General features: G+C 33.5%; 1 protein-coding gene across 7 annotated transcripts in view; it reads left to right on the plus strand.

The window, feature by feature from the left end:
• The window catches only part of LOC129122356 (sodium channel protein type 2 subunit alpha-like), a 66245-nt gene extending 39445 nt beyond the window's left edge, over nt 1-26800 (plus strand). For all 7 annotated transcript variants that reach the window (XM_077181478.1, XM_077181479.1, XM_077181475.1 and 4 more), the window contains 10 exons: nt 8048-8168; nt 8756-8910; nt 9822-9995; nt 14293-14415; nt 16667-16948; nt 18151-18204; nt 19382-19519; nt 21210-21314; nt 22407-22677; nt 23518-26800. In XM_077181478.1, coding sequence (XP_077037593.1) covers nt 8048-8168; nt 8756-8910; nt 9822-9995; nt 14293-14415; nt 16667-16948; nt 18151-18204; nt 19382-19519; nt 21210-21314; nt 22407-22677; nt 23518-24710 — 2616 coding nt within the window. In that variant the 3' untranslated portion in view covers nt 24711-26800. The remainder of the gene's footprint in view (nt 1-8047; nt 8169-8755; nt 8911-9821; nt 9996-14292; nt 14416-16666; nt 16949-18150; nt 18205-19381; nt 19520-21209; nt 21315-22406; nt 22678-23517) is intronic.
• The last annotated feature ends 523 nt before the right edge of the window (nt 26801-27323 follow it).

Below are 27323 nucleotides of genomic sequence, written 5' to 3' on the forward strand. Positions count from 1 at the left end.
CTGATGCATAGCCATGAGCCAGTTAATCATGGTATGAGGGTTTTGCTAAGGAACATCAAGAGTGTGCGTTTATTTGCACCTGCAAAAAATGTTGCTCTGTGTAACAATTGTAAGATGAAGAACAAAATATTCTATCATCTGAGTTGCTCAGTTATGAGACAAACAGTTTCAATGCAGATGTATAAGATAGTACAGCAGTAGTGCTTATCCATGGTAAATTTAGAATATAAGAGAGGAAGTATAAAGCAGTGTCAATTAAGAGATCAACTAGTATTAAAAAACACCCAAAACATTCAGAGTGATTCTGGGTCTGAGAGTTAAATGTTTTTCATATAAGCTGATCTAATAAAATTTGGTTTTCATTTCCAATGAACCTTTTGCAAAGTTTTCTATGTCCTTTCATATATTCTGATGTTTTTTTAAATGACATTACACTATACATTTTTTTCTGTCCTTGTGGCTAACTTTGATAAATACAATAGTGAGTGCCTTCCTATTAACTCCATCAAGTTACAAGCCTAAAAATTTCCTGAATATGTTACTTTTTAAAAGGTTTGTAGTATGCATTAGAACGTTGTGGGGGCTGTGCAGATATTGAATTTGTAGTTACATGACATGTTAGCATCTGCACTGAAGGAACTTGGGAAGTTCCCATCCACACCTGGCTAGTCTTTGCCACTTTGCCTCAGAGAAGTTAGGTCACTGGTTGTGCCAGAGGTATTATTGATTTATTTCTCCTGTAAAGGAGATTGAATGGCTCAGTTCACAGTGTACCGCTCTATATTCTGTCAGAACAGCTGAGGAAAAAACTAAATGCTATGCAAAGGCAGAAACTCCTCTGCTTTCCGGGTGAATGTGATGTATGTGCACCCCAAGAAAAGGGACTAAAAGCCCTTCTTGATGTTCTGACAACTTCTGAATGCCAATTTCAAGGTGACTTTCACAAGTCAATTGCTATGTTCAACCCCAGCTTTGCCTGGTTCAGGCATCGTATCTTTATCTTCTAAGGCCATCCTGACGTTTCTGGACAGTAATAAATCAAAAGGGATTTTGCTCTTTTTTAATGAACTGGTATCTATATGTCTTCAGGAAGAGAAACTAATTAATAAGCAATTTGACAGTGAGAATTTCAGGTGGCTGTGGGAAATCCAGCAGTAAATAATGGATGGTATTTATATATAAATTGTGGAGACATTTTCAATAGGGTTAAGATAGGTTTAAGATTTCTATGCTGCTTCAGTATTTTCACAGACTGTAGCAGCCAATGCCATTGGGAAACTGAAACAATAGTACTCCCATCAAGTTCTGCTCACACATAACTCTCTATTGTTTAACTGCCTTACATGTATTCATACAGTGCAAATGTGCATATTGTGAACAGTATCTAATCAGACAGTATCCTGAAAATTGTGAATGCTGTATTAATTTCACTTTCTCCTCTGGATTCCTTATTCCATTCCTTTTGGATAATTCCTATGGAAAGAATAAAGTGGGGTTATTTTATTGAGTGCATAAAAATCCACTGGATTTGGAAGTTCTGGCGTGTGACAGGAATTTGTGAAGTTTCCCAATCTTCTCCTACCAACTCAAGAGTATTGCTGAATCTTTTGCTGCCTTCTGATTGTCTTTTGAGGAAGATAAAGAGTACATTGGTGCAGTGTTTAAGTTACCTCTCTAGAGCAGTACACAATCACTTGCTTTGTTTTGCCTCTCAAGGGGTCCCACTGGGAAAACATTCCTGCTAGAAGGCCTGGTCTACAAAAGGAGGGGTAAGAGATGGGGCAGAACTTTCCCTGCCTTAACTGGGGCAGTACTTAGCACTTAAAATACCCTGAGGAGGTATCCCCCATAGTAACATTTTATTTAACCACATAGCTGTGGAAAGCTAGATCTGCACAGGAATCGTAAAATGAATTTTTTTTTCCTCCAGTGTCTTACTGACTGTCACTGATGTTAGGAGCAGAATGATTATTTGAAGTCTGTTATGCTAGAAGTGGGGCATAGCCTGTCTTTTCCTGAGGAATATACCAGGAGCAAGTAATTACTATAGACATTGTAATTGTGGCTGAGTGAGGAATCAATTGTAATATTTCCTATTTTTTTAATCATACACACTATAGTAGAAAATAACTCCAGTCATCGATCTTTGTTTCGAAGGCTAGCTCTTTTCTTTTTCTTTTCCCCCTTTCTTCATACTTTCATGGAAACCCTTTCTAATTAATTTGCAAGTTAATCACTTCCAAAATCTGCCAGAACCTATTCTGGAACCCGATTGCAATTTCTAATACATATAACCAGAAATTTGAGGACACCTCTTTTTGGATGAACAATAACTTATATATATTATAAAGTTACTCACTGCTTTAGAGGAATAATTGGCTGAAAGTACCTGCAAGAAGAGGACATTTCATTGATACATTGAAGGAAGATTTTTTTAATGATCAGAAAAGAGAAGTGCAATACCCAATGAGATAATCACAGAAAAGAAACAGATTTCTGCTCTGAAGAAAAGATACTCAAGATCATTACCTTTGAAGATAAATAAATTAGAAATAGCTGAAGGGGATAATTTGGTTGGTTTTAACATATAGCATGTGGATGCTGGTTTTATTGTGAAATGAGTAAATATGCTAAGCTTGCCAAACATAAGAGTCCTAACTATTGTATATTGTATCCTACTTAACAACTGTTCATTAGAGCTGACTGACAGCTTCATAATATAGTTTTACATTTCAACATTGAAAAATAATTTCAACTATACTTCTCAGTTATGGAAAACTTATTTTACAACTAAAGAAATACATATACCTACAGGCCTCAGTCATTCACAATTCCAAAAACCTTTCTATCTACAGGGTATGTACAGTAAATACAAATTCAGACTGGAGAAATAAGACTAGTCAATAGACTTTTAATGAACACAACAGATGATTTTGATAAAATTAAATATATCCTTCATCATCAAATCTACTGAATTTTGAAAAAAATTAATAAATTCAGTTTTCTGATTTTCTTCATCAGGGCCTTTGTGTCTAGAAGAAGTGAAAAAGACAAGAAAAGAGTTTTTGCATTCCCAAAAGATAAGCATCTTCATAGGGCTTCAATAAATTTCTTAGCCAAAACAGACTCAGCAGGACTTCATCAATTTGTTGGATTTTTTTTAATCATGTTTAAAATGTCCAGCAATAGAAATTTTTTTTTTCTAAAACTGACTAGTTCTGGGAGAGTATCTTCAGAAGTGACAAATTATTTAAGTTATAGACTAGCTGTGGTTAATGATTTAAACCATACCTCTGGATACACTGATGTTCCACTGTCCAGGCACTGATACAATCCTCTTTTGAAACAATGAGATAAAGATTATAGATTTAGAAGTGTATAGCATACTAAATCTGAGCTATAAACTTTACACAATGTGATAATTCATCACATTTGAGTTGAAGAGAAATTAAAGATGTTTATTTTCATCAAGACCTAGGAGCTCTACTATTATTAGAGGGTGAAGGAGGAATGGGAAGGCATACATCTTCAAAGTATTTTGCTTCCTGTATGTACATATTTTTCAAATAAAAGAGGTAATCACATAGTCAGTTAAACAAAGACGAGGACATGAAATAAACAAAACCCTTAAAATTTTTATTAATAAGCATTGAGGACTATATAAATACAGGAGTAGTTTCCAGATCTGCTAATCATGTCTTTGTTAATTTTATTCATTCCACTTTTATTTATGAATCACAATTTTTGTGTGCAGATTAGTAGTTCTAGCTTCTATATTTCTAATTTCTCTAAAATAAACTAACAAGTTATGTAGAAAAGTTTGTTGAACATTTCAGGTGGTATGTATTTCCCTTTTTCCAGCTAATAATAAAATATTAATAATTATGTTTTAATTGTGTTAAAGCCATGTTTGAATTAGAGATTCCAAAAAGAGAAAAACTAGTGATCCTGTGTATTGAACTTCACCACCTACCATTCTTACTTCTCACAGGGGTAAAACCAAGCTGGAGCAATCAAGAATGCAGCTCTGGTGCTTTTTAACCAGGTAGAGCAACGTGTCACCACTTTCACACAGGTTACCTAAGCAAGTTATACATATATATGTATATATATATATAATCACTTTTAAATGGATTTTGACTGGCCTGCATGCTATTCAGCTATGTACCTTCCCTATTCATTGCAAGAGTAGAAACATGCACAGCTGCTCTCTGCTGAGTCATGGGACTCACGTCACAGCATGGTCAGGTGGGATTGGCAAGCCCAACATACATTTTTTAACTCCGCTAATGGTTTTTCTGAATATTTAAATACAGTATTTAGCAATAACTGCATGCTCTTCAGGTTTTGAAGTATGGATCATAAAAGTACTGGAATGTTTTATGCTAAAGAAGCCAAAGAAAAAGGGAGCATGCATAGTTTTTAAAAAATAAAAACAACCCTTTTTGATTCAGCCCTTATAAATGTAAATATTCAATGAAATGTGTTAAATCATTTTGAAATAATTTCTGCCATGAGTTCAACTCCTTAATGAATAACATTTGAATTATTGCAGTAGCTACTGATCTAAAAATTACAGTTATACTTTTAAATCTACAATGCACTGTAATGCAGTTCTTCAAGATGCTACGAACTCACGCTATATTCATTTGGACAGTGCATATCTTGAGTTTTTATAAACTGGTAGCAAAGTAAACTATTTCATAATTGTTAAACTATACCTAGCAAATAACTCTCCCTAAAGAACTATCAAAAGCTAAATATTTTACAACTTCTCTTTTCTTAAACCCCTTTATAAATAGAGGTGCTTGGAATGTGTTTCGCGATGGCATTCCATAAATGAGTTGGGGGACTTATTTGTGTAAATTAGAAAGTCTAGGGAGTAGTCAGCACCATTTTTATAAAATTGCATTTATATCTATTTATCCTAGGGATTTTTTTCATTATAGGCAAACATGCCATTGATGGGTAATTGGCAGAGCCTTCAGGAATAGTGACAGCAATTATAACACAGGAGCCAAAGTTATGTGAAACTAAGAAGGTTAAATGATTCTAGTAAAATGAGGCATCAAAATTTGGAGGGGATTGAGATTTCAGTCCTGTAGTAGGATTGAAAGCTGTTTCCTTCAGACAGAGTTTCACTGGCTTGAAAAGGATCACCAAGTGGTTAATTTTATTTATTTGATTATAGTGTGGCATGATCCACCTATTGTGGTCTAAATTGGCCAGAGATGCCAAAAACATTAATATTGGTGGGTATTCTGAAAATTCTCAGATTTTAGTGAACAAATTTTAAACCAAGATATGCTCCAAACACCAAATAAAACTCTAAGGAGAGAGATTTTAAAATTATATTCTAACATTATATAAAAGTCAAAGGTCATAAGATCTGAGATTTAAAGTCAGTTTAGAATCACTTTGGAATCATCAATCTCCATCATTTTATATTTTTTCACTCAATTACAGTGCAGCTTTCAAGACTGAAAGGATAAAACCACATGGCTGAATTACTAAAGGCAATTTGTAATGGCTGAATCCTTTTATTTTCTTGTCCCTTGAATCATGAAGCCGTTTGTAAAGCTTAAAACTTCAGTAGCCTGCTCTTGCTCTTATTGAAATTTAGAATAGAATCAAATGAGAGCAAGACTGGGTCTTAAGTGAATGCATTTTCTTGTAAATGGGCACATTAACACGCTGTTGGTCAAAGCTTGTTTTAATGATCGAAGCTGTTGATAAGAGATGCACTGCTCTGAAAGAACATTATGGAGGCTGATTATACATACATTAACCAAGTATCTGGGTGGGTGATGAAGCATTTTTTTCGTTTATATCCTACACAATAATATTTATAATACTGTTTTCAGAAAAATATAATCCCACTGAGGTAGTCTGATTGTTTCTTTTATTTTTGTGTGTGATTTCCACAGTATTGCTCAGGCTTCTGCTCTAGTCAAGCATGTTGTTTTGCTGATTCAGGCCTTGAGAATGCTGCATCATAAGCAATTGCTTTCAAATGTTTCCTTATAAAGGAAAATGTGATATCATTGAAGATGCAAATAAATATTTATAGGGCATGGTGTGTTCTAGAGGCTGATAATCACATTTATGAGCTGATAAGAAGATTGTGCTAATCCATCATGTATCTTGAGCTTCCTATTAGTTTTATTAGCTTTATTACTAGAAAGAATATCATTAATGTCACCTTATTTAAAAACGTATTGGTTCTTTCCTAATTTAGGGTCTTGAAGCAAAGAAGAGGAGTTTTATTAAGTAATGATGTTTTTCTCTTAATAATGCAGTTGTTTGAGATTATATGAAAAATAATGAAGAGAATGCTCTATGTGAAAATTACTGAAAAGAATTATAGTAGTTTATGTTTGTACTGGCTATAAATTGCACTTCTGTCACTTGGTATTAGAAACTATGCTGACAGAACTATCTGCAGCAGAGTTTATATGAGAAGATGCAGTTAAAAATTTGACTGCCTTTTAATTTGCACTCAGATTTATAATGGATGCCTACTATCTATGACCCTTTATCTTGCTACTATTAAGTCAATAATTTATTTAATGATGATGGATCAGGCCATGAATTAATTTTACTTTTCCTAAGTTGAATGCAACAGAAAATTATTTTTACAATATTTCAGTTTTATTTAATGAAGAAACTGCCTATCATTCCAATGGAAGGTTTCATATTCCTTGGTATTTCCATGATATACAAGAAGAGAGTTAATTCACAAGTATTATTTTTAAAAGAGAGACAGCCTTATGTGTGGATAAGTTGGTGTGCTAATAATGTTTAATAATAATAATATAGTGTACATTACTGGGTATTTTTGTTGTTAATGTATTAGAGAAAGTGAAATTTAAAATATTCTCACAATGAGATACACAGTATTTTAACTCAGACTCACAGATTTACGTGACCAGTATTAAAATTATTCCATTTAGAGGCAACATAGCTGGAACTATTTTACAGATATAAATTTCAGAAATCATAGAGGAAGTGCAATATGAGAAGTTAAACACAGTATTTTTGGTCACAATGCAGCAACAACCATGGGACCTGAGGTCTGAGAGACCTTATATTGACATATTGTGTGTGCAAAAGGCACCTTCTTGAAAATTATCCCTGAAATTATCCATCATTCAACATGATTTTTGTATAAAGCTTCATTCACACCATGTAAAAGTTAAATATGTGGAAATAATTCCTTCCAAAGCTGTATTAAGTTATACGTGCCGCTTTATTTCTGGCAGAAAGGCCCTAGCTGCCAATACATTTTCCTGAAGAGAGTGGGTTTCAGCTGAAGAGTTAAATAACTAGTTTTCATTTTCAGCAGTGTCTCCGAAGAAGAAGAGAATACATGGAAGTGCCTCTTTCAAGAAACAAGTTACTGTTTATTATTTGTTGCAAAATCTAAACAGTATGGGATTTTCCTAGTCTAAAAATATCACTATCTTGAAAACTAAATGTGAAAGGTAGTTGATATTAAGCACTCTCTCAACAAAATTGTGTAGAAAGGTCTTCATACTTTCTAAATATGACCTTCCTCCAAAGGTCAAAGGACATGATCAGTTCTGCTTAGCTAAAAGCACAAATCTACCCAGCCCTGGAATGCCCTTTTGTTACATCAGTACCTACACAATTTAAAGTATTTAAGTGAGAGGTGCATTTTACATCCCTTGTGAAATTCCTGTGTACAACTGCTACATGTGATAGATCAGATGAATTTCACTGCCACGATTTCTTTAATGTTGCTTTCTGATTACAAGCCTTATTTCACAGTCAAGGAGAAAGTATTTTAGATGAAATAATTACAACAGTACAACAGTACTGTCAACTGAAAACAATTTAAAAACACTATGTCTGGGAACCAGAATTATAAAATTTACATTTCATTACTGTGGTTTACTTTTAATAATGCATATTTATAAATTTGTCATTCTTTAAAAGTTAGACTGGCATGATTTGATTCAGTACCATTTTTTTACAGAATATGTATCTAATGAGAAAAAATTGTTCTGTGGAACTTTACTTACAGAAACTAAATGCATCAAGCTCATCAGAAGGCAGCACTGTTGATATTGCTCCTCCTGGAGAGGGCGAGCAAGCAGAAATTGAAAGTGAAGAAGCTCTTGAACCAGAAGCCTGTTTTACTGAAGGTTGTAGAATAACTGTTGACTTGTATTACTAAAATTACATTGTTACTAAGTACATTTAGCTTCTTGAGGGTTTCAAATATGGTGTACTTTCATGTCCTCAAAAATCAAAAGAAAATATTTGTAGCCCAGAATGGTAGAAATCTGATGAAAAAAACAAGATTTCCCTAGGCTTTGAGTAACTTCATATATCTGGCCACTGCATACAGCTTGTAACTAAGAAACTTCCTTAACTTTTCTACTGGTAAAATGCTTTTCAGCTATTTGAAAGGGCCCTTGAAATTGGGAAGAAATCAATTTTTGTGTGACTCCATCATTAAATAGAACAGTTACATGCTAACAGTCAAAAATATTGATTTTTTTATTGACTTCTTTCATAATTAAGTATACCATAGTCTAGTTTCTCTCCAGATTAGTTTTTTTAATTCAGATATTCATCATCCTGTGTGATGTGATAGCCTATTCATCATTCCATTTACTTTTTAAAAACCATACAAAATCAGTAAAAGCTGCTAATAATATATACTACAGTAAATATTGACTTTGAAGTAACTGGCTTTTGGATACTAACATTTCTTAATCTAATGCAGGTTGTGTACAGAAATTTCCATGCTGTCAAGTAAGTATAGAAGATGGCAAAGGAAAAACTTGGTGGAATCTTAGAAAAACCTGCTACAGCATAGTTGAGCACAACTGGTTTGAGACTTTCATTGTATTCATGATTCTCCTCAGCAGTGGAGCACTAGTAAGTAAAACAAAATTGCAGATGCTGAAGTATTTCGAGATCTCTTAGGAGCAAAAATCAAATTTGCTTCAGAAAGACTCGCTTTGCTTGTAGCTGTATAAAACTCCCTACATTTCATCATTCCAGAATGGAATGAAACTTGACCCAAACTTGAAGACAGCATAGCTCCTCAAAGTTTAAATTGACTGCCAATTATCAGCATATTTGTCAAGAGATTTGAGTACAAAGGGCTATTGTTAACTGTGAATATATAGCTAAATATATTGATTTAAATCTTTAATTCCTTCTAGTCTGATCTACTTTTTGAATTTTGCTTGTGAAAGACCATGCTAAAAAATGGAATAATTACTTCATTCTATTCCTATTTTGAAGGCAGGAGATATGGAAGACTGCAGCAGCAAATTAAACATAACAACCACCATCCAAAAAGACTTGCATTTCACAACTTTCCAAGTTCACTCAAGCTGAACATTTGCTACAATATCAACGTGCATAGTTGTATATTCTAGCAAATACATTATTTTTAATTTGATTTTTTAGACATAAGTTTTATCTAACTGCTTTCTAGAAAGCAATATAAATATTTGTAACAGATATATAAGAAAAGGGGGGTTTTCTGTCTATATGAAAGTTTCTTAAATACCACAGAGGATAAAAAAAACTGCAGTGAGTTTCTTTCTTCATTCATTAGTAAAACAGAATTTTTTTAATTTTTTTTTTTTCAACTTCAGACAGGTCTCCTATTGTTCCAATTAGTATTATGGTTAAAGATGGAAAACATATAAAATAAGAGAATGAAGAAAAACAAGGGGAAATATTAGCTCCTCTCTAACTATTTTTTATTGTTTATTCCTTAATTTTATCATGCATATTCTGTGAAACAGGTGTAATACCTCAATATATTTTTATAGGCTTTTGAAGACATATATATTGAACAGCGCAAAACTATCAAGACCATGCTGGAATATGCTGACAAAGTTTTTACGTATATTTTCATTTTGGAAATGCTTTTAAAATGGGTAGCATACGGTTTTCAAATATATTTTACTAATGCCTGGTGCTGGCTGGACTTCCTGATTGTTGATGTAAGTACAAATTAATATTGTAAAATTCCCTATAGTAAAGTTTCTGTGTTGTAAAATTAATTAGTAGATTAATATTATAAAAGTGCAAAAAAGAATTCCCATTTTATAGTTACACTGCATTAGTAATAGTCTGCAGTGATTTGGAGGTGTTATTTAAAGTCCATTCATATGCTAAAAGGAAAAGGATGCCTGCCTATCAGTTTGTCCATTCTTCATGGTTAATATTTTCATACAAACGATGTATCAAACTTGAGATTTTATGAGGAAAAAAACCTAATTTTTAAGCATGCTATCATTAATGAACTCTGACCATGCTACCTTATTCCTTAGAAAACAAGACAGTTCATTGTTCAAGTTTCTTTGAACACTTCAGCTTTTCAAATGAAACAATTCATTTGGTCCAGATTTTATCTAAGTTCTCAGAACTCTTTAACTGAAAACTATCCTGTAATAATTTCTAGTAAAACCAGAAAGGCAGTGGCTATTTGATCTAAAAAATAATTGGTTTTAATGGACTATCTGCAATAGCTAAATCAGCTATGACTTGGCAGGGTTTGTGATAGAGGAGAATACAAGGCTTCTTGGCTGCCTTCCCAGCTGTGATACACTTCTGTGCAAAGGCCTTGCTTATGTTGTCGGAAGGGATCAAAGCCGGTTTTGCTCTCAGAATATTTTGGTCGCTTGCCTCACACATTATCTGACCCAGTTCATTGCCTATACATGTCCTCAGCGTGGAACTGAGAGATGGCATCTGAGGGCAATTGTGCACTTACAGTAATTTCTGCCCATGCTACCATATTTCTTGAGATATTTGCATGAATTCTGGTCGCTTCAATACTTACTCCATATGTATAGAGAAATTTATCATATTTGTAACTTCCACAGGAAAAAAAAACCTGGCTAGAGTGGCCCATAATTCAAAATATATTATCTCTTTCTTCTTACCAGACTGAGTTAGTTTCGTTATACAGTTAATCTCTAGCTCTGTCCTGAAAATCTACACTAGAATAAAGCAGTGTGAATGGTTCTCCTAAGAGTATGTTAATGAAGTAGAGAGATGCACTCTTACAGGATTGTGTTAAACAATGCTGGGTTTTTTTCTAGATAATCTACAACTCAAGTTTTAATTATTCTTTTTGCATCTTAAAACTCACCAGATTATTCTAAGCCATACCCTGTGATTTCCTAGTATAATCTTAGAGATTGTTTGATGTGAGCAGGCTTTCAAACTTAAAAATACATCACTATAAGTAAAGCAGCTTATGTTGCTAACTTTTTTCCATAGTTCATAATTGTATAAACAAAAACATGAATAAATAAGATTGGAACTTTCTACTGTTGAAGAATTATTTTCAATGTTCTAGCAAGAGGTAAAAAATGCCTTACTGTGTTTAAGGCTAACTCAGCAATTTCTTTAGCACAACCAGCACTTGAAAGAAATGTGAGCTAATGTTATCTTCCTATAGAAAAGCAGCCTCTGCACTGCTTTAACTGGCAGTTTAAAGAGGTGTGATTCAGCAGCATTCTGCCAGTGAGAACACCAATGTCTCCTTCTTCAATAGAAATGACTAAAGTTAATCAGATTGTTTAATTTCATTCTCTAAAATTATTCAAGAGTAAACACAGATAGTCCTTTAGGGCTTTGACCTTTAATATCTCACACACCTGAGTCTCTCACTGTGGCAAGTAGCCACAGCTGCTTTGACTGATTGTGACTAAATTAGATTTTGAAAATTACACAAAGAAATGGTAATTTTCAGCTCTGCCACTTTCCAGCCATGACAGATGACTCTTGGTACATCTGCCTACCTCAGTTTAAGACTCTGTCAAGTCATCCTACTGTACAGCCTGACCGAAGATCTTCAGCAGGGCTGTCACTGCTAAGCTTCTAAACAATTATTTTTTTTTTGCAACAGAGGGTCTATATTAGAAGAAAAACGCAAATGAGCACATACAATCCTTCAATTTTAGGAGACATATCTTTCTACCATTTTGAGTTCATTTTAGTTTCTTTAAATTACTGCATCTGCATGCATGAATCTATTTATCAGTTTACAGATATATTTACTTTCTCACGTAATGGCAACAAAACAGGTGGAACAGCTGAGAGAAGACCAAGTTGACAAGACTGAGATCACCAGAGAAGTACAGAACAGCTTTATATACAATAGAATTCCAAGCAAAACTTTGCATCTCAGATGAACTGTCCAGAGGAAAATACATTGTTTCCAATAGATAAAGTATTTGTTTGAGAAAAAAAACTTAATGTTTATGGTATAAGAGCACTATCACCATGCTAAGAAAGCTGCCAATAATCTGAAATAGGGAGCACAAACAAGACTGGAGAATTTTACAGTCAGGACCTAAGAACTGCCAATACACGCAGTGCCACTGAAGGCTTTCAGGAGCTGCTGCTACCTAACAGTGTGGAAAGGGTCTTGTTTGTGAAAGATAGGTAAGAGACAGTGCAAATTTGGGGAGACAATTATAAAATGAAGGAGCCATTAATGTGAGTTCAATTTCATAGGACACCTCACTCTCCCAGTGAAAGAGATATTTTTAAAATATTTGTTTCATCATTTATTTTTAATTCATAAAATGTGCTGTCTATACACTAAGGTTTATTGTTATGCCTGGGTACCTTGTTGATTTGAGTGAATAAATGAATATTCTATTAAAAATACAGAAAATTGCATCTCTTACTATCTGTGGAACATATTATGGGTGACTAAAGACAAACAGGATTCCTCTTCCTGTAGCATCACAGGAAAAATAAATTATATTAATGACAATTATTAATAATAATTAACATCAATATTTAATATAATGGCTGAAAAATACTTCTCTCTAGTAAGTGAACAGACTTCAGTTACAGATTCAGAAAATCAGTAAGATTTTCTTCTTAATATGCTTCTAAATCACAGCAAGTTCCATTTATCCATTAGAGCAATAAAATAATCCTTACCTTTGTTAAAAATAATTACATTCCAACATAAAATCCAGTTGAAATGTCCAGCAATATGAATTCACTAAAACTATTTTCTGTTAGATAATATACATAGCAACAAACAATTGATATGTATTTGCTCTTGGACTGGCCTTCTTAGACATGGTCTTGTAACTCTTGTGTTTGTGAGTCATCTAATTGTTCTTTACGGATATAAGCAACATAGGAAACCAACTTTTCATATAATGGGCAAAATCTTACTACCATTATCAGTGAATTCCTATTTCTGTAGAGTCTTTAAACTGAGGCACAGAAATTAACATTTGAGAGATTTTTCTTAAGGATCAAAATATGCCTGTTCATTTACATGTCATCTATGCTTTTGGTGGTAGAAATGAATAAAATATGAGTAAGGCATGATTTTTCCCCACTTCTGTCTCCAAAACTGCTTGAAGAAAATTAATTCCTTCCATATTAACACTGTCTAAAGCTCAGTTCCATTTGAGGAGCAAATTAATTGCTCCTTACTTAAGTGGATTGTCTTTTAGCAAAATCCCAATAACATGCATCAGGATCTTAACAGTGTTCTAGACAATAAAGCTCTTACTGCTATAAGGTGAGCAGCTGTTAATATCTATCCCATAATATTTTTTTATACTTACAAGACTTCAAAAAAAACAAACCAGAGACTTGCCAGGCAAGTGAGATAGTACCATCTCTTTCAATATATATTTCTGAAATATCCTGGTTATTGTTGTTATGAACTGTTTCACTTAGAAGTAATATTTATAACAAATATTTGTAATTAGCTACTACAATATTTAGTATATTATTAGTGTTTATAGATGTTAGTGTACATAGATATTATTAGTGTTTATTAAATGTTAATATTTATGTTAGTGCTTATAGTTTACTGTTTATTTGTTGTTATATATTATTTATATTAGTGTTTATATGTTATTATTAGTATTTATAGATATTCACAATATTTACAGATGTTAATAAAACAATTTAATGTAGTCAGAATTTTAAATTGTTTGAAGAGTTGAACCTTAATGAAGTTACAGAAAGTATGGCTATTTTGTCCTTAAAGTTTCCTGAAAATTTTATCTTTCACCAACAGTATGCTTCCATATGACTGTTAAACCCTATCCAACCATAGGAGATAGACATTTAATAGAATATATTCCTTTTTTAACCATGCCTTTATAAGACCTCTTGCCTTTCCAGCAAGTATGAAAATGGTGGCATTCTACAACTTGTCACTGTTGATTTGTTGCTTGAATTTCTATTCTTTTTAAATAAACAGTGTAGAACTATTTTTAAAATATTTTTTTCTGTATTTGATAGGTCTCATTGGTTAGTTTAATAGCCAATGCTCTGGGCTATTCTGAACTTGGTGCCATTAAATCGCTACGGACATTAAGAGCTTTAAGACCTTTAAGAGCCTTGTCACGATTTGAAGGAATGAGGGTGAGATAAAATGAATGAGTTTGAACAAATGTGTGCATACAAAAATTGATGTATTAGTGGTTACACTCATGCTTTCTTCAAAGGACTCCAACATGGGAAGGCATGCAAAAATGTGTGGAAAAAGGCCTTTGAACATGTCCTTACAAACAAGGCCAACGTACACCTTACATTTGGAAATTAGACCTTGAGCTCATTAAATTTTCCTGGTCAGTGCTGCATAGTTGTGTTTTCCCAGCCCCCTGACTGTTAAAATTGCCGTTGATTTGTGGACCTAGAAAAATAAAAAGACATGACAAATTTTACAGTAGATGGTGGGAGGATTTTCCTACAGTTTATCTGGGAAATTTTTCACTCAATTTATGTAGCTAACTTCAATTCTATTTGTTTGTCAGTGGTTTAGGATGAAACACAATTAGCCAGAAAGCAAAAGAAACCAACAAAAGGTGAAAAAGCTGACAAGATTGACATACCAGAAACTAAAGCTTCACTGTGTCTCCCCATCTACTTGCCTGGGGAAAGAAATCTCACAGTAAATGCTGTAGTATTAGGGAAAGGTTTTTCAAAAAGACACCTGAAATAAGGATAGATTTGGAAGTATAGAAGGAGAGAGACTGGAAATAATTTCCTTACCTAGAGACCTTTTCCTTCCTATGAGTGTAAAGAGCACTAAAATCCACCTGTTGACGAGATTGTAATTTTCATATTCTGCCAATCTGACAAAAACAAACAAACCAACCAAAAAAAAAACTCTCCTGGAAAAACTCTATTATGAACCATAGCAGACCATGCTACTTACAGAAAAAATTGATATATAAAAAATAAAAAAAACCAAAACCTTATTGAGAAATGTCATTTTAATCTTTCACCTCAAAATACCCCAGTGCTGCAATACATATTCATAGTTCAGTCATAGGTCTTCATTTGCCAAATAAATAATGTGGTTCCTGTCTGGGGAAGGCTGCTGATATGCTAGCGGTGATTACACCTGCCAGCATCGGGAAGTGTGTCCTGTGCACACCACCATCACCACTATGTTTTACATGATTGGCAATACAAACAACATATCAAGTGTCCAGCTAATAAATAAGCAAAACTTCTATTGATGCTAGACTACTTTTGGTCAACTTAGTGAAATGAAAAATACTACCTTTTTCAAACCCACACACAGACTACTACAGTCTCTACTGATTTGCTAGAAAATTATTGTTTGAATATCTGCAACTTTCTTTTAGTTGAATTACAATAACTTGTTGTCAACTTATTGACAACTATCAATTGTTGTTCAACTTATTTCTAAAAGTTCCACACCTTCTTGGTGATGTCTCATGGACAGCTCCTCACAGCACTGACTCCTTCTTCACAGCACAGCCAACAAATCCCAACTCTCCCCTCACCCCGCTAACCCACTTTTGTAGCACTCATCTTCTTATTGGGCACAGCTGTGGCCTATTAAGGACAGGCCTGTTCCTAATCTTTGGTGATTGGTACAGCTGCAACTCCTCAGGTGTGAGACCACCTTCTGCACTAGTCTCTTACATTCTATCCCTCCACAATAACTAAGATAAAACTTTTGTCCAAGGATTTCATCTGGTCTTTTATTGCCCCTTGCCCATACACAGAAGCTCAAGGGAATTAAATGCAACCAATTAAAAAGAAAAAGAAGGATACATGTAAGAGCAACTATAGTGAGCCCAGGCAATTTAAAACCAAGACTTAGAGCAAATGCTGTTAATAATGATTAAATAAGATATCCCTAATTGTGTTGCATTCTGTGTGGATACTAAAATACACTGATGCCAATATATACATAACTTTTCTAATAATAAAATCATTAGTAATGATAGCTTTACATGCAGACATTTTTATTTAGTCTTCCACATCATCATTCTTTGAGCTTTTCATGGTTTTATTTTCTATTTATGTATTTTAATTTATATTGCTGGAATTTAACATTTATTTCTCTCTTTTTCTCTAGAGCACACAATTGCTAAGAATTCATCTTGCTACTAACAGGTTTTCTTTTGCTTTTTGATTTTTTTCAGACTTTTGCATTGTCTTTGTTTCCATCTCATTTTATTTCTTGCTTTTTCCAATCTCATTAGCATTTTATTAAACCTTCATTAAAATTTCTCCCACAACTTTATTTGTCCATCCCATAATAATACTGTTTTGACATTTTTGAAGTATTTTCAAGTATTTTTCATTTTCTTTCTGTAAGCTAAGTGGCTATTTTGTCTAATTTGTACACTAGGTGGTTGTAAATGCCCTTGTAGGAGCAATCCCATCTATCATGAATGTATTGCTGGTTTGTCTTATATTCTGGCTAATCTTCAGCATCATGGGAGTAAATCTTTTTGCTGGGAAATTCTATCATTGTGTCAACACCACAACTGGTGAGATGTTTGATATCAGTGATGTCAACAATTATACTCAGTGTGTGGAACTCATAAAAAGCAATCAAAGTGCCCGATGGAAGAATGTGAAAGTAAACTTCGATAATGTAGGAGCTGGATATCTTGCTCTGCTTCAAGTAGTAAGTAAATGTATATATTTTCTTTTTATATATGTACATGGTCTTTTTAAAGGTATCTAGGAAAAATGGGCAAGTTAAGACTGTAAAGTAGAGGAACAATTTTTTCATAGCAATAATGTACAGCTCACAGAACTCTATTACATTGTTTCTTGTATTTTTTTTTTTTTTAATGATAGTAGAGTAATTTTCCTTTCCAAGACTAGAAAATACAATCTCAGGATGATGATAATAATAATAATGTGAAAATAGTAAGTGTAGAAAATACAAGAATATCTTTAGTGGCGCACAGTATAGAACTATCATATTCCTTTATGCTTATTAAAGAGTCATTATAGTATACTATATGAGTATTATGTTACTTATAAATTTAAATCAGTATTATCTTTGTGAAATACTGGATGTTATTGCATAGCATATTCATTCCATTAATTACTACTACTTATACAAAATCTGTAAATTGCATTTCTCCTTCAATTACTTATCTTATGCACTGTTCAGAACTGCCTTTATTCTAGGTACTGAGCATATTTTATTTGTGTCAAAGAAATAAGACCTTAGCTCTTTACAGGTTCCTTGATGAGCATGGAGCTTCTAAAGCTAAGATCTGATTCAAAACACAAGCAAGAAAGCATGTAATTATATTTAGATGATTGTAGAATCACTAGTCTGTAAGTCAACATACAGCACCACTGAATGAAAAGATTTTTACAGCTCTGATATTTAAAGTTATCTAAGAATTATATGGTTGTCCCTTCTATCTCAGAGCAGATCAGTATTTCTAGCTGACCTTAATTCCAAAATTAACTACCTAGATTAAAATGTTTTTCCTGTAAAGGCAATATGACTCCTATGTGCTGAGTAGTAGTACTGAATGATGACTGATTATCTGGCTTCAGATATCATGGCCATCATTGCCTCTGAAGATGTGTAAGGAAAACTGCTGCTCTTGAAGCTGTGTATAAATGTCATCTGTGTCATACATCCAGTCTAGGTCTTCAATAACTACTTCACTACTGTGAACCTTTCATTCTTCTTCTCGCTCTTTTTTTTAAATTTTTTTTTCTGATTTTTCATAATTTTCCTTTTCAAATATTCCTTCTAACCTTTACTTTCCCCACAGAGATTAAGGGATCTTTGAGCATGTTTTACAGAAGACCAAAGTATTTTTATGGGGAAGATAAACAATTCTGTTTTATTTCTAGGCTACTTTCAAAGGATGGATGGATATTATGTATGCTGCTGTTGATTCACGAGATGTAAGTGTAAATCTTTCAAAGGTCATCTGTTGATTATTTTCTGATAAAGAGTATAAAATTTAAACAGCTACATACACAACAAAGAATTATAATCAGCATCAATAAATATTATTTTGATTCTCAGAATTTTTACTGAAAAGAATCTCACTTCCTTCCGTTTAGCCAAAAAAACTAATTTAAGTGGATTTTTTTTTTAAATTATAAAGTTAATGTAATAGAACAAATAACAGGTTTTTGACAAAATCTTTTGGTAATCATAAGTATGAATTAATTTAAGATTATATTATGCAGTTATTAAATAAGGAATACATTAATCAGGTTTTATAATTTGTAACTGTGCATTTTGTTGTTTCCTTAGGTTGAGTACCTATGTTACCTAGATATTTTAGTGCAATTAGATTTTAAGGCTGAAGATCATCTGTTAAGCTTTCTGGGGATTAGTTTTTTATTTTGGCTACAAAACTAATACTCTGTTTAACTTACACAAATGCTCATGTTAGTGATATCCAGAGTAAAACACTCTGTTTCATTATCTTTAGCATTTCTACACTCAAGCTTGTTGTGCTCTAGAGGTGCAGATGCTGGGATGTGGCATCCAGAAAAACTGAGACAATAACAAAGTCTTCCTTCAAAACTTCCTCAATTTAATGGATTTCACAAAACATATATTCACTAGGTATTTCTTGAAAGCAGCTGTTCCTAGCTGGATGTAAGAATGTTCATGCAAGACCAAAAGAGTTCCAGGGAGATTTAGGCAATAGTAAAACTTATTGTTTCTGTTCCATGATAATATACTGAACACAATATAAAATATTTAGATTTCTGCTAATAAAATTTTAAGTATTAATGACTGCTCTACATCCCACCTTGCTTATTTCTTCTATGAGGGACTTTTTATAGATGTACATACAGAAACATATCTGTGAGCACATTTACTTAAAAATTACATATGAGCAATAATTCTGTCAGCTTCCAGTTCTCCAAATATTGATTGGAATGGACAAGTTGGATCTTTTTAATAAATTAATGCTCTTTATAATAAATTAGTGCTCTTTTTAATAAATTAGTGCTTTTCATAGCTTTTCTGTCTGAGATGGCATATACCTAATTCTAAATTATATGTATTGTTTTTTCCATCTAATATTCTCATGGGTAATAATTTTTTTTTTTTTGGTAGGTAAAAGATCAACCTAAGTATGAGGACAACTTGTATATGTATCTCTATTTTGTCATCTTTATCATATTTGGATCGTTTTTTACCTTGAACCTTTTCATTGGTGTTATTATAGACAACTTCAACCAACAAAAAAAGAAGATAAGTATTTAAAATATTTCCATATTGGTATGAATTACTAGCTATAAAGAATTAAAAAGTTATTTCTCTAAGGCTAATAAAAATCAAAAGTAATTTCAAGACTTGAAGTAAAGTGTGTCAAAAAATAATAAATAATTATCTGTACTAAAATCTGTGGATGTGATTCTGCACTTTGCATTTTTTGCATTTTGAGAAATAAAAAGTTGGTTCATAATAATTTACAAATTGAGTGTATAGTTAAATGAGGATGTGAAAAGTGATCGTGAATTATTGGTTTGATTAGATGCACTATTATCTGGCATGAAATAATTTATTTTTCAATTTACTCTGAAGTATTAAGATAAATTAAGGTACATTCATTATAATTATTCTTACAAACTATTGATGCTTAATGAAGACAAAATATGGCATTGTGTTGATACAGTGAATAATGGATCTGCAAACTGATTAAAGAATAAGTTAAGAGTAAGTCAAATAGACCTCGTATGAATAGGCTTGTAGGTATAAGTAAAAATGTGCACCCAAGGGCTTTTTTTTCTAACACTTCTATAAGAATGAGATTAATTCATTAGACAAAAATACAATCTATAATTTTTTATCAGTAGTAAAGCAAAGATATACAGGGAATGGTGGTTTCTTTCTGTATAGTTTTGACATAGAAGTATGTTTTAAATAGTTGCATTGATAGTGCATACAGTTCCGTTTTAAAGAACCTTAAAATATAAAAATACAAATAATCACATTTAAAATATTTTGAAGCCTCACAGTTTTTAGTTTTCAAATGCCAGGGTCATTCTAAATGTTTGTGTGCTGTGAAAAAGCAGTTTCATATGATTTGGTTTTTTTCAATCACCAATTAAATAACAGCAATACCAGACAGAATCTCTGGTAAAAGAAAACTCTGAACTACAGAAATTTTTCCTTGTGAAAATACTCTTTCGCTTCCTAAACATGTCTGGGGTTACTATCAATTTTGTGATGCTTCAGGCTGTGGTGGCCAATTTAGCAGACAGTGATGCTAACATTGTGCTTCCATCTGACTCAGTGAAGATTCATCAATAAGCACAATTCACCTATACTGGAAGTCAGTCAGACAGTTGCACATCTGACTGGCAGCATTTGTATCTGCAAACAAAGGCTGATTTGAGTTTGTCAAGGTTCCTTCTAGTGGTGTTTTAATTTGCTATGGCATAACATAAATTACTTTTCCTAATTTTACATCAAAGGTGGGGGTTTTTTTTGCTGTTAAAACCCATGGATTAGGTACTACTACCCTCTCCTAACTTTCTGCCTCAAAGTTATGCCTCTTTTAGACTTGTCTAGGTGTAATCCTGAAAGTCTATACAGAAGATAGGCCATGCAAGGCACTAGTCATGTTCCTATTCACTAAACATATCCTAATCGCCAAGTTATTGAACAGCACCAGTAGAGCAAGAATGCTTTCAGCCATTTCAGCAAAAGTGAGCATGGAAACATTGGAAAAACTCAACTGCCAAGCTGACAAGGCACCAGTAATGGGTTTTTCCTGTGTTTTAGGAGTGTATATGAGCATCCACCCTATAAACACCTGAAAAAAACCCTTCCTTTTTATATAAATTAAATATAATTTTAATATTATATTACAGGGAGACATACTGTAAATAAATGATTTATGTGTAGATACTAATTATTTTTGATATTATTTCTTTACTTTGGAGGTCAGGATATATTTATGACAGAAGAACAGAAGAAATATTACAATGCAATGAAAAAATTGGGATCCAAAAAGCCACAGAAACCTATACCGAGGCCAGTGGTAAGAGTGATTTGATTTTCACATCCCTAATATTAAATACTCATTTTGGAATATAGTCTTGTCCACAAGATAAGGTTATAGGTCTGGAAAGAAAATATTTTTTCCATTTATTTTCTTGTAAAGGTAGAAATTGTCCCTTTTTGAATCCATCAAATTGGATTATTAATATTTTGTTTAAAAACATACACACTGAAGTATGAACAAAATTATTTAATAATGTTAAATTTAATAATGATTAATTTCAAAATTCCCTACCTAAGTCCTGGAAAAACACAATTGGTTGGATCATTTATTGGTTCTTGTTACCAGGGATAAACTTCATTTTCTGTTTTTTCTCCTCATAGAGAATTTGTAGGAAATGGGGATGCACTGGCCCTTGCTGCTGAAGACAGAAAGGGGCACTGGTAACCTGTTGGGAAGGACAGATGCAGAAAATCTTACAGAGAAAAAGAATGTCCTGGGGAGTAAAGCATAGACTAGGATAAATATGTCTCTAAGATAAGACACTACTCTTGTTATTTACTGAACTCCTACGCTGCTTAAAAAAATAAAATACTTGTTGCACCTTATGCACCAAGTGGTTAAAAATAGACTTTCTAAGGAGAGACATATGGCAAAAAACATTGAGCTAAGTACTAAAGAAAAACTAGGATATTACAGTCATGGTGTGTTTGAGACATGTGTCTTCAGCAGTCCAATGATCTCACCAAGCACAATTAGTTTAAGAAAGAAAGAGGGTTAGCATTCTAATACCATCTGAGAATAAAGATAAGAAAATTAGCTTCTATTCAGCTGGTACTCTTGCTGGCTATCAATTTACACCATCCATTCACCCAATAATATTAACTGTCATTGTTATTACTCTTATTATTGCAGCATTTCCCTTCTTGTCTCTTCAGCCAACAGGGGTGAACTTCTTGATTCACTCTAGCAAGATGAGACATAAACCAGCATGTATTAGGCTTATTGCCTCTATTGTGAATGAGTCTTGCTTCGCATTCCTAAATCTTGAAGGGTGTTGTTTTCTCATTTGGCATTTTAAAAGAGAATTATTTTCACTGTATAAACTGTATGCCATCTTTGTGCTTGCAGAACAAATTTCAAGGCATGATCTTTGATTTTGTAACCAAACAAGTATTTGATATCGGCATCATGATCCTCATCTGCCTTAACATGGTCACAATGATGGTAGAAACAGATGATCAGAGTAAAGAAATGGAAACAATTTTATCCCGGATTAACCTGGTGTTCATTGTCCTTTTCACTGGAGAATTTGTCCTGAAATTGATTTCACTTCGCCATTACTACTTCACTATAGGCTGGAATATTTTTGATTTTGTGGTTGTGATTCTCTCCATAGTAGGTAAGAGCAACTCATTTTCAAGAAAGAATTACTGGAAGAAATAGGAAACATTTGTTTCAAGTATGTTAATACTGATTGTAGAATTTCCTTTTTCCTATGACTTACATATTGATTCAGATCTTCATATTATCTAGCATACAATATATATAATGTTGCATAAAAGATTTTTATCTCTCCCATTAGATTCACTGTCATTTTCCACATCAAAAGACATAATGGAACTGTTTGGCACATTAGATTAATGTGTACAAATATAAAGAGGAATGTTTAGTGGTATATTCAAAATAACCACAGATTTACTTTCAATACTAAAACTGAAAGTTATGTGAAATGGTTGAGATTTTTTACTTTTGCTTATTAAGATTTGTCAGTTAAAATCTAGTGACTGTCCAAGGTGCAAATGAGTGACACATCTGAGAAAGACTGGGCTGATAAAACATAGATCTGTTAAAGAAATCTCTGACTTGCAGAAATTAAGCCAATATCATCCTTCATAAAGAAAGTGCTTATAGGCTGAGCTTCAAGAATTAGCTGGATCTAAGACATAAACATCCCTTTCCCAATAATTTGAAGAACTACTGAAAGCTTAGACAGGGACTACCTACTTGCTATAATCAGTCTTTATTTTACTTATTTACCTTCTCTAGGATAGCATTTCAACATAAGAAGAGATGCTTTCACCTTATTAACAGCTTTCAAGAAAATGTAAAAACTTGTATAATTTTTGCTATAGCATAGAATCCCTACACTGGTTATATTGGAGATAGCAATAACTAAATCTTTCTGTAGGTAATTAATTAATTTAAAATTTTATTTTAATTATTCGCTGTTTTTTCCCAGGTATGTTTTTGGCTGAGATGATTGAGAAGTACTTTGTATCTCCCACACTATTCAGAGTCATCCGGCTTGCCAGAATCGGTCGAATCCTGCGCCTCATTAAAGGCGCTAAGGGAATCCGCACTCTGCTTTTTGCTTTGATGATGTCTCTTCCTGCTTTGTTCAACATTGGGCTGCTGCTCTTCCTGGTCATGTTCATCTATGCCATATTTGGCATGTCCAACTTTGCCTACGTCAAGAGGGAAGTTGGGATTGATGACATGTTCAACTTTGAAACGTTTGGCAACAGCATGATCTGCCTGTTCCAGATCACCACGTCCGCTGGCTGGGACGGTTTGCTCGCCCCAATTCTCAACAGTGGGGAGCCAGACTGTGACCCCCATAAAGATCATCCAGGGAGCTCTGTGAAAGGTGACTGTGGCAACCCTTCTGTTGGGATTTTCTTCTTTGTCAGCTACATTATCATATCCTTTCTGGTAGTGGTGAACATGTACATTGCTGTGATTTTGGAGAACTTCAGTGTTGCTACAGAAGAAAGCGCTGAACCTTTGAGCGAGGATGACTTTGAGATGTTCTATGAAGTCTGGGAGAAGTTTGACCCCGATGCAACACAGTTCATAGAATACAGTAAATTATCAGATTTTGCCGCTTCATTAGATCCACCTCTTCTCATAGCAAAACCCAACAAAGTCCAGCTTATTGCGATGGATCTGCCCATGGTGAGCGGTGACAGAATTCACTGCCTTGACATCTTGTTTGCTTTCACAAAGCGTGTTTTGGGGGAAAGTGGGGAGATGGACGCCCTCAGAATACAGATGGAAGATCGGTTTATGGCAGCCAATCCTTCTAAAGTCTCCTATGAACCAATTACAACCACACTGAAACGAAAGCAGGAGGAGGTGTCTGCTGTCATCATTCAGCGTGCTTACAGACGTCACCTCTTAAGGGTAAAAGTTAAACAGGTGTCTAGTATATATAATAGAAATAAAAACAAAGAAGGAGATGGACACATTATAAAAGAGATAATTATTGATAAACTAAAAGGAAACTCCACCCCAGAAAAAACAGATGAGAGTTCTTCTACAACTTCCCCGCCCTCTTATGACAGTGTAACAAAGCCAGACAAAGAAAAATATGAAAAAGATAAAGCAGAAAAGAACTACAAAGGTAAAGACATCAGGGAAAATAAAAAATAATGATCTAAGAATTTTGTTAATGGGACAACTTGTTTACAGTCTTTGAGAATGAATCATCAACTGGACTCCTGCAGGAGATTTATGCCAAACTGACAGTTTTTACACATGTGTGTGTGTGCGTGTGCGCGCGCGTGTGTGCATATATATACATTATATATATACTTAAGGTCAGTGCCTATAACAAAACAGTGAACCTCCATCATCAGACTGTGGCTCTGTTAATCAGGGTAAAAAACTTGACAAGAGGTTACTGTTTTCACTACAACTGACACTGCTAGGAATAAGGGAAAAGGTGGCTCCATAGAGAAGATGGAGCATGAAATGAGTGCAAAAAGATACTTTATTTCCACAACATGTAGAACAGTAATTCTCTTCACTGTTTGTAATGCAACTGCCACATTTGTCATATTTTTACAAAAACTGTATTAGTGTATTTATCATTTTTTAATTCACAGGTTGTTTACTATTACATGTGACTATTTTTGTAATAGCTTTTATGTTGGGGAAAGAGGTATGAGGACCAGGAGTTCTACTCTCAGATTCTCTATAATGTACAGATAGGAGTGATTTGCATAGACATGCTGCACTTGTCAATCATGCATAAATAAAAATATGACGTTGCACAAAGCTGAAGATTTTAAGAACTTCCATGTTTCAGGGTTGCTCTTAAATTTGAAGTATTCTAACTACTTGTATGGCTGCATCCAGACTATGTGCATCCAGATTAATGTGCCTGGAGAGTCTCCTCTAATTTACAGGAATCTGCAATGACTTATTTTTATGTGAATGACTAAACATGAATAAGTTCTTGTTTATGTTAAAATATTTACAGTTCAAAAAACATTGTGCAGTTTCTGCACTGGAAAAATAGCTTCACCAAAATATATCTGGGAGTTCTTTTGTTTTGGTTTGGTTTTGACAGCTGTTTTTTTTCCTGGGCTATTATTTGGTTACTGTCTTCTATCATTATCTCCAACATCCAGTGAATCCATTAAATACCCTTTTCCATGTAAATATTAACAGTATACTGTTGTGCATATTTGAACATAGAATTAAATGGCTTTGCTGCATTGAATTGCATCAGATATGTATCACAGTATGGTTAATTTGCAAGAGCTCAACGGGACGTGTTGTATTCTGTGTCATAGATAGGAGAGCATCACTGATGCATGTCAATGCTGTTGCTGCTGTACCTTGCTCCTTCACTGTCCACAGTCTCCACTATAGGAAGTCATGTGTCAGTGATGAAGTGAATCAAGTTGTCCAACCAGACCTCATTCTTTCAAATCATTAAGCAATAGTTTGCAGCTATTTATGAGCTTTTTTAGTTTTGCATTTTAAATTTGAAGTGGCTGCTATGTCGTGTAGAATCAGACTGTACAGGCCATATTGCAAACTGTTAAACCTGTTGACAATGTGGTTAGCATATATAAATAATGTAAAGAAATACCATTTGGCAACAGTTCTGTATATAAGAAAAGTGTCTTCAAGTTTAGATCACTGTTTCTTATATTTCTTTCCTCATTCATTTGGCTTATTTTCTAACCACAGTAATTCCAAACTGGCATCATCACACTATGGGAAAAAAAAAAAGTGAGTATTTGTAGACTATCTTGTTTTAATAACATATTTGCATATATTCCAATGTGAAGTAAATTGTGTAAATCTGGAACCCAGCTTGTTTCCAAATAGTTACAGGACATAGCAAGGAAAGCATTAGGGGAATGTGTGAATTTCTAAGCACTATTTGCATCAAAAGTTCCAAGACAGTCTCATAGTTGATTAAATCCTTGCTATCTTGCAGTGTCTGTTTACATAGTCTACTCTTATTCTTTTTTGAATCACAGTTCACTAGGCTTGTACAAATAAAATATTTCCCAAGAAAAAAATGGCACATTTGTATAATCGAGGACATCAGGACATTTTGTGTTCATACACAAGCTAACATTAAATGTAGAGTCTTTCTTTTACAAATGCTTTTGACTTGTAATGTGTTGGTGAAATGCATGCAAGAAATTGTTATTATCATAAACAACGCAAACAATATTACATATGAGCCAAAAAAATAAAGATTTCTTTTTTAAAAATTATGTTTATTTTGCTTTGTCTCTGACCTTCAGTTGGTTAAAGCAAGATAAAAACTGACTTTGGTGCGAATAAGAATTGCTTTCTTTTTCCCTAAAACAAACAAAAAAAAATTGCTTTCTTTTTCCCTAAAACAAATACTTCATATTTCAACTTCTATGTAAAATACTTATAAAAAAAAATCTGAGAACTTTGATCAAACTGCATTTCTTTTTACTTCTTTGCTATCAGAATATTGTCTGGGTATAAAACAGGATACCTACACACTTCTACCCCCAAAATGTCTCTCAACCCTCAAAAGCCCTCCTCAGCCATAAAGGCACTCCTCACTACTGCTACTAAAGCTGCCCATGTTTTATGAGTCTTAAATATGCAAATAAACTTTCCAATGAAGTTTTTTTGTTTGGTCCCATTTAACATTTAGCCAAGGGACTAAATGTTATTGCAAACAGATAAAAGTTTGTTTTAGTTGCCTAGTGATTCTTTTTTATTCCAGTAATTCTCAAAATTAATAAATGCCATCTCAGC

Source organism: Agelaius phoeniceus, chromosome 7 (assembly GCF_051311805.1).
Source record: "Agelaius phoeniceus isolate bAgePho1 chromosome 7, bAgePho1.hap1, whole genome shotgun sequence".
NCBI classification, from domain to species: Eukaryota; Metazoa; Chordata; class Aves; order Passeriformes; family Icteridae; genus Agelaius; species Agelaius phoeniceus.